At 35.0% G+C, this 8,824-nt stretch overlaps 3 protein-coding genes across 4 annotated transcripts in view; 2 read left to right on the plus strand and 1 right to left on the minus strand.

Annotated features, from left to right (window-relative positions):
* LOC141381669 (BEN domain-containing protein 5-like) overlaps positions 1-8,824 on the plus strand; it is a 495,902-nt gene that overhangs the window by 152,861 nt on the left and 334,217 nt on the right. The gene's annotated exons all lie outside the window — the stretch shown is intronic.
* Positions 1-8,824, plus strand: part of LOC137490953 (uncharacterized) — a 245,143-nt gene that overhangs the window by 104,109 nt on the left and 132,210 nt on the right. The gene's annotated exons all lie outside the window — the stretch shown is intronic.
* The window catches only part of LOC137490939 (uncharacterized), a 163,008-nt gene that overhangs the window by 1,481 nt on the left and 152,703 nt on the right, over positions 1-8,824 (minus strand). The window contains exons 1-2 of one of the 2 annotated variants that reach the window (XM_068219955.2): positions 4,718-4,778; positions 3,880-4,029 (exon numbers count right to left, since the gene is read on the minus strand). In XM_068219955.2, the coding sequence (XP_068076056.1) occupies positions 3,880-3,964 (85 nt within the window). In that variant the 5' untranslated portion in view covers positions 3,965-4,029; positions 4,718-4,778. Of the gene's footprint in view, positions 1-3,879; positions 4,030-4,717; positions 4,779-8,824 lie in introns of those variants that run through there. The other variant, XM_073947938.1, reaches the window with a different exon arrangement.

Consider the following 8,824-nt stretch of genomic DNA (forward strand, 5'->3'; position numbering starts at 1 on the left):
CACTGTAATTTTGATGCACATTAAATGTAAAATAAATCAGATCATATTTTGTTCAGTCCATTAACGTGTGCACATTTAAGCCGATTCAATTCAATTCATCTTCATCTTGTGCTTTTACAATGTAAATTGTGCTGAAGCCACTTAACTTAGAAGTTCTAGTAAATTGAAACTGTGTCAGTCCAGTTTTCAGAGTTTCTCATAAAAGTAATTTTGGTCATATTGATAAGACACAGATTTGAAAGCTGTAAGTGGCCTATTTTTATCCATATATATTCAGAATTACAACAAAATGTTTTTCTAAAATTTGTTAAGCAGACAGGGAATACTTGTTCATTCTGTGCCTGACTGGTAAACACATCGGAAAAAAAAAAAGTTCTGAGGTAACAGTTGAACAAACAGCTGAATATTTGTCTCGCAAACATGAGACATACCTGTACAGCATCTGCATAAAGGCTGAAATGTGCACCTTTCCCCTTGTGTGCTGTTGGGTCATTTTCATCCTTTCTGGGTTGATTTTGTGGATTAATTTGGTCAAAACTTTGTGTTTTAGAAAATTGATTGATATTTGGAAACATCTTATTTTGACATAATCTAGCATCTATGCATCTAGCATATTATTTTATAGCTATATTCTACTGTAACATGCTACGTCAGTTAGCAATAAATTATAAATCGACTTTCTTATAAATATACCTAAGATGGCTGGAAGTACACATGTAAACCATTTATGGGCGCAGTCGTGTAAATGATCAGTTGAAGCCTTTTAATATTTACTCAGATCTTATTTTCATCCAACAGCAATAGCTGGATGCCTTCATCCATATTAGGGATTTCCTGGAATGTTCTGCTACTTTTGTGAGGCATATATGGAATTTCTGCTCAAGTTTAAATGAAACAGGCATTACATGCATTTAAAGTGCTACAATGCCCACATCAACCTATTTTGAGGAAAACTGAAAAAAAAATCATTTTCTTCTTAAGAAATAATTTTTTGTACCATTTTTGATACAATTGTTGTTACATTAAAAAATAGTAGCCTATTGAACATCAATATATAGCAAAGTAATGAAGTCAGAAATTCCAGTATCCGGACAACATTACACCTTAGTTAAAAATTCTGTCCAAAAGAACATGCTTGCAGCTTCGTATCACATCGAATAACAACTCACACTATAAAATAAATTATATTTTCAGATTTGAAGACAATTACATTTTCAAAAAACAAACAGAAACTGCAAATCAGGAGGAGATCGGAGGCTCAAGAGGTATGATATGGCTCATAACAGACTAGTAAATGAGAAGTGGGTTAATTTATAAATGTTTTTTCTTTTTTGATGTTACGAGTTACGCTGGATCTAATCTCACTATATTTGCTAAAAGTGATATTTAATTCATCTTGTTCTCTATATCTAACGTAGGGCTGGACAATAATATAATATCAATATATCACAATAGATTTTTTTTCAATAGCGGTGATATGATTTTTAAACCCATTTACGATATTTTGTAATATTATACGATATTTTGACCTGAATACAGATATAGAGGAACAAGCTTCCACAAGTAAGAATCCAGACAAAGTAGTTGATGTGGACGTTATTCGGCTTTTTAAGTTCCGATAAACTTTTTGTTTCGGCGCTCTGCAAACTGCGGGAGAGCGATGCCGACTAGCATCGGAAACACATCAAATAGGTTCATAAAAGTTTAAGTCAACCTGTCGCCTCACCATCCACCTTCCCGATACCAAACACAGATGGCTATGAGGCGCAGTGTAGGGTTTTGCATGTCTACACTTGAATATACAACTATAAATTTCTCGCATATAAACATATACTATGTTCAAAACAAGTATGACACTTGCACATATATAAACCTACTGCATGCATACACCCACATACACATGCACAGACATATAAACTCGATCCTTACATAAACTTGATCCTTGGATAAACACCCAAATTAACACACACACACACATACACACATACATACACACACACACACACACACACACACACACACTCACACACATTTGATTAATAGAAGTATTAAATCTGTTAAATAATGAAAATGTGTTATACAAAATATTAGTTCATATAAATAGACAATATAAAAAAATAGAACTATTTTATGTTAAATCTTTTAACTTAATTAGGTAATTACATACACAAAAATAGTCAGAAAGAACCCTTAAAGGACGTTTAAGATAAAAAGCAACCACAACTTTAAATATACTCAAACAACTCTTTTCCTTTGCAAATATTAATGTAGCCTATACTCTTTTTGATTTGCTCTTTAATTATAATTATTATTCTTTTTCTATTTTTTTTACGATGTGGATTTTGGTATTATTTTGACCAGAAATAATAAACTGCCGAAAACAGTCAAACTACTTGCTCTACAAACAGGTGTGTTCATGACTATACATACAAATAAAAATAATTAAATAAGAAAATATGACTTTGCGACATCAAGCAGCATTAGGCATGGGCCAGTATAAGATTCTGACAGTATGATATCCTAAAATATATTTTCTTCTGAGACACTTTTAAAATATTTTTGAGCAGTAAACATGTCAGGCTAAATAATTGAAATGAATCACAGATTTCTTTACGGTTTAAAACAGCCTCTTTGGTCTTTACTGCAGGGGATACTGTTGTCCTAAAAACAAAACATTAAAAAAAACTTACATATACTGTAGGAACGGTGCAGCAGGAAATGTTGGCGATTTTAAAACCTTGACTTTTCCAAACTGCGGTAAACCATTAATATAGTTATTGCCCCATGCCTCAGCAGCATAACACTGATATTTAGGATCTAAAAATTAATTCTTTAAAAAGGTCTCAAGCAAAAAGATTCCAATGGCGCCGCCTGTTGGTGCATGAAGAATAGGGTCTATATTCTGCGACTGTAAAATATTTTCTAACAATTAATTATTTTAGTGTCCATTTCTTTCAGCATGCTCAATATTGGGGGCATCCACATTTTTTGACATACTGTAAACCAGAGTTTCTGCAGGTTTTACAAAGTTAAATTTAAGACTTTATGATATTTTTAAGACCATTATGAATGAAATTTTAGACTCATAAAGGGCTAAAGGCTAAATAACTTTTCAAATGGCCCAGATGGAAAAGATTTTTATTTGCCCCATAAATATAAAATTTATTTTTAAAACTAAAAAATGAACAAATGTTTTTAAAGTTTTAAAAACTATAACAAACTAAATCTATGCACAACAATCTGTCCAGGTTAATATCCACAGCAGTAAATACATGGAGCACGTTTAAACAAATGTTATTGTGAGGAAAATAATTAAACCATTATGATAAATAGAGTTAAAAAGACCTTTTTGAATAAAAAGTTGAAAGTTTTATTAAGTTGAATTGTTGGTGATTGAATTGGTTTTGGCCAGATTGGGTAGAAAAACATGAACAAAGGAAAATAAAGACTTGTTTAAAAAAGACACAATACAGCACAACATTTCAGTAAATTTAAGACTTTTTAAGGCCTAAAATGTTAAGTCTGTTATGAGAATACTGTAGGTCAAATATCGTCAGCTTAGTTAAACCTTTTATTAATTTATTGTTTTTATTTATTTTATAAAGCACCAAGGATGCTTTACAAACAGCAAAAGAACAAGAAAAGCAATAACGTTAAGAAGGTAGAGATAATGGGAGACTAAAAACACATAAAAGAAAGAAAAGACATGAGAACAAGTAACGAAAGAAACTCATTCTGTCTTTTAATGAGTGCTTATGTGCATTTAGGATAATTAGGCAGCACACTCAGGGCTGCAAGATGGATTTAGTATTCTTATTATTAAAATATATCTGAATGAGGATCAAATGACTGAGTTGGTCTTTGAGAATGAAAACCAACCTGTTTGTTCCTGCAGATCTTCCTGTTTGACTGTGAATGTTTCTTCAATCTTCACATCTTCACTCTCCTCTTTAATAAACGCCATCTTTATAACAGTGTGGAGATCAGTCGCTTCAGCAGGAGTTTTTCTCTGTGTTTGGACACTTTATCCTGTTTAAAATGAACAAAAAAATAAAAATGTCCTGATTAAAATAAATAAAACAATGAACAGAAACAAAATAACTTCTCTTCAACACTTGCTTCAACAGTTTCTTTTAATTATCAAAAAGAAATCAGGTAAAACATTTCTTTAAAAATAGAGGTAAAATTGGTTTTATATTCGCACATTCGTACTTTCCCCTTAATGATATAATTTCATTAAAGTATTATTTGCAAACTCTAAATAGCGAAATCATAATAGCAGCCAATGACTATCAAAGTACAACATTGTTTACAGTCAAATAAACAGTGCTAATGTTGTTTTCAAGTCATACTTGCATGCTAATTCCGATCAAATATTCAAAGTAACATGGTAAACAATATATAGACTGCTAAATGAACGAATGTGTGAATATAAAACCAACTTTACCTCTTATCAGAAAAGTTTGAGAAACCCTGCTTTAAAACACCTATTACACTCTTTTCGGTTTCAAACAATAGCCCTCGGCTACTGATAATAAAATAGTACTACGTTGTATAAAGGGTTTAAATATTATTGTCAAAAGCAGGTACATAACTTAGCATCGGATTAAAAAAAATCTGGAACTTTAATTAAATCGGGCTATGTATATGTCATTTCTGTGTGTTTGCCTCGTAAATATATAACAGGCTATATCCGTAAACATTTAAAAACACAAACCTTTCTCCAGTTGAATCACAGCGCTAAAGCGGCGCCGCCTGATGACGTCACACGTCACGACAAAATAAAAGTCTTTATTTTGTCGTGACGTGTGACGTCAAAATAAAAGTCTTTATTTTGTTTCGCTTTTTTGCCAATTACTGTTCCAGTCATGACTTATTGATACATTTCTCCCATGTTTTTTACTTTATACTATTTCTGCTCTCTCTCTCTCTCTCTCTCTCTCTCTCTCTCTATCTATCTCAAATTCAAATTCAAAGAGCTTTATTGGCATGACTGTAAAACAAATCACAATGTTGCCAAAGCAATAACAAAATACAGAACATTCATATAGATAAAAGAAATATAAGTAATAATAAACAAACACATATACATATCGTTATATTATACATGTTGTCACAATAAACAAGTTAATTAAAAAAAAGATTAGCATATAATAATAAATGGTAAGGACAGAGAGCTTTAATTACGGATAAGGGGGTTCAGCCTTTTTCTCTCATACGGTGGCATGAGGACACGTACTGTGCTGCTAGGTGGAGACACTTTTCATTTTCTCCCAAAATATAATGGAGTTTCTCCGTATTTGTGGCTTGCTGGAATTGTGGTAGAATCAGAGACACTTGTGTGAAGTAAGCTTCTCTGATGCTCTGATATTTGCTGCAGTGAGTGAGGAAATGCAGCTCATCCTCCACAACTTCAGCAGGGCAGTGTGGACAGTCTGAGCTCTGGGCTCCTCCAGCTGCGCTTGTGTCGGCCCGTCTCCACACTCAGACTGTGTCCACTCAGACGGTACCGGTTCAGCAGCTTTCTCTGACTGGGGCTCTTAATGTTGGTCAGATACGGGGCCAGTTCATAACCAGGTTTAATCTGGTTGAAGCACGCCAACTTTTTTATTTGTTGTATTTTATTTTGCCAATTGACTTCATAATCCTCCTGGGTAATCTTTTCTATTTCTTTAGTCTTTATATGTTGGGACAGGGTTTGTGAATTTAGTTGGTGTTTTTCCACCAGATAGTGCATGGGGTCGCTGGCCGGATGTGCATTTCTATATATGAGGGCTTGCTGATGGTAGCTCTCTGGGCTGGAGTCTGACAGATGGAGCCAGAACTTCCCTGCTCTCTTCTGAATTTCTGAGAGCAGAGGGAACCTGCCTAGTTCTGCTCTGCAACCAAGGCTGGGTGTGCTTCTGTAAACTCCGAGGATGTTTTTGCAAAACTCCAGATGAAAGATTTCAACTGGAGTTTTTTCCCAAGATTCATAGTTTAATTTAAATGTGGGTCCCCAGAGAGTCTCTCTCTCTCTCTCTCTCTCTCTCTCTCTCTCTCTCACACACATTACACATTTTAGGAGCTTTTTTGGCATGACAAATAACTGTACATTTGTATTGCCAAAGCAGTGCAGCGTCGCTGTGTACAAACAAGACAGTGGAAAAAGGGCAGTAGTGCAAAAAAATATGGATATAAAATATAATACAGAGAAAACACAGAAATAAATAAAATAAAAATAGATTAATGAAATTAAAAATAAATTAATAAAAATAAAAAGATTAATAAAAAAAGATTTAAAAATAGATTAGATTTCTTTCTCTCACACACACAAACACACTTCAGTATTTAAAGTTGATCAAAAATTTTTAATCTAAACATTTTAAGACAATTTTGAGAAACTTTTTTTTAATCCAGTTCATGATGACTTGCATGTCTACAACACATTACTTCCTATTAATATCCGAGTCCAAATCTCATCCTCATAATTATGACCCCTTATTTTCTTTTCTATTTTTACAACTTCATAGGCCTATATAGGGTTTCTTATTGTTTCATATGAATTGTCGTTTCTTCTAAACTGTTCCACATTTCCTGCCATTCTTTAGCAGTTTCTTCAGTAAAATATTTAATTTACAGAAGCATTAAAGGGGTAGTTCACATAAAAATTACAATTCTGACATTTACTCATCTTCTACTTGTTCCAAACCTGTGTGAGTTTCTTCTGCTGAATGGAAATAAAGAGAATAGGCTACAGGGTCAAAAGGCAGCCACTATATGGTTCAACAGCGCCTACTTTGGGCATGGCTGCTTTTTTCAACATTTTCTGGCACTCAAAATGTTCTTGGAACTCGATTACAATTGAACCACTAAAGTCACTGTCAAAGTCAATGTTTTTGGTTCCTTTTCTGGACTTTGAGCATCTCGGGACTCTTGCTGTGTATGACAGATGAGGGAGCTCTCTGATTTCATCTAAAGTGTCTTCATTTGCGTTCTGAAGATGACCAAGTTCTCAGGGGATTAAAACAACAGGTAGAGGGACAATCGTTCTCGAGTGCCTAGTGTACACTATAACACACGCATTCCACCACTGCTGATATACAGCCACATTGCACTGCTTTTTTTATTTACTTATTTTTATTGCAATAACAACAGGCCATCACAACAAATAGAAATACAAAAACTGATAGCACTGATACTCGTGATGATATTCCCAGGTAGGAGGCGACGTTCACGCAACCTTGCACAACGTTCTTTGAAAGTTCCCTAAAGGTAATAAAAAAATCCAGAACCTTTACAGAACATTAGGGATGTTCTTAAAACGTTCTCGTTTAGTCATAAAATAACGTTACCAGTATGACTTAAGGAGGACGTTCTGTTTTGGCCATTCTATGGTTACATAATAACATTACAAAGAGAACCTTTGTAGGGATAGTTTACAGTTTAACCCAAAGAATGACCAGTCTGGTAGATGAAGAAGAGCCGGAGTCAGAGATTTAAAAAAATAAATTAAGTTTACTGAAGATAGTTTGCAGTTTCATTCGCAGAAGCCAGCTTCAACACTCTCAATGAGTTCCTAGGCCGCTCTGCTTACAGTTTCAACAATCGAACAATTATACTCTTTACACAAGTCCAGAAAGGGTGGGATCCAGGTAAACAGTTCTCATTGGTTACAACAGAAATAGACAATTCTAAATACATGCGTCAAAGAAACATAGTATCTACTTCCAGATATGGATGGCCTTAATGTGTGCATCAAAGAAAGCATTGTATCTGTCTCCAAATATGGATGGCGACCTGATGCCTAGAGGTGAGGTCGCCCTAAGTTATTAGGAGCTGATCTCCGACCTGTAAAAAGCTAAACCAGGAAAACAATAGACACAAACGACCATCTGTGTTAAAGACTCAAGGATGTTTCTTGTACGTTCAGCTGTGTTATCAGGCTGGTTCAAGACTGTTTCCATCAACAGTCTGCTGCAATATCTTTACTCCACACAGTCTATCTCCACACAAAAAGGAATTACATTAAAATTAATTATACTCAAAAACAGATCAATCAAACAGCTATAATATTATAGGCAATATCAGGACAACTAGAACAGGTGTCTTCTTCTCCTCTGTATTGGACCTCCAGTCATAGGAACAGATGAGGAGAGAGAGATCTCCATGACCTACTGTGTTGTGAGTAATGCGTTACATACGTATGTATTACAGTAATGTATTACATTTTCCTGTAACGCAGTAGTGTAAGGCATTACTAATACATTTTCAGTAATATTTTACTCGGTACATGTTCGGTAACACGTGCGTTACAACACACTTTTTGCCCGCAAGACATTAACAAATAAAAAATACCGCAGTTCTATTTCCTGTTCGTGGCTAGAGAATATATGCGCGTGCTGTCATTAATCTCCCTCTGGCAATGGGACCTTTTTACTTTGAACGCGGAATGATTTCAGCTTCTGAGCTCAAGGTCCGGGGCTATTGGCTCAGCCCGGTTCGCAGTACGCGCAGCGGACAAGCGGCAAATAGATGAAAATGGCATAAGACAGTGCATTCGCGAGACGGACATAAGTGCATATGGCGTTATTTCACTGACAAATGTCGTAAGCTCATTCATGTAATACGAGCGAGTGAACGTGCCGGTTTCCTCTGTGGACAAAACTCCTCGCGTTCACTCAACACTGGCTGGGCTGCTCACGTGCTAAAGACCTGCTCTCGCTCCGTCAGATGATGCAGACTCACAATCTGCCTTGTGTTTCCTCTTCCTTTCGTTTTGTTGCTCTCCAGAGATCCGCCTTTTTAATTGTTATCCCAAGAATTTTATATGGTTTATATATTG

The sequence above is a fragment of the Danio rerio genome, chromosome 4 (assembly GCF_049306965.1).
Source record: "Danio rerio strain Tuebingen ecotype United States chromosome 4, GRCz12tu, whole genome shotgun sequence".
NCBI lineage: Eukaryota > Metazoa > Chordata > Actinopteri > Cypriniformes > Danionidae > Danio > Danio rerio.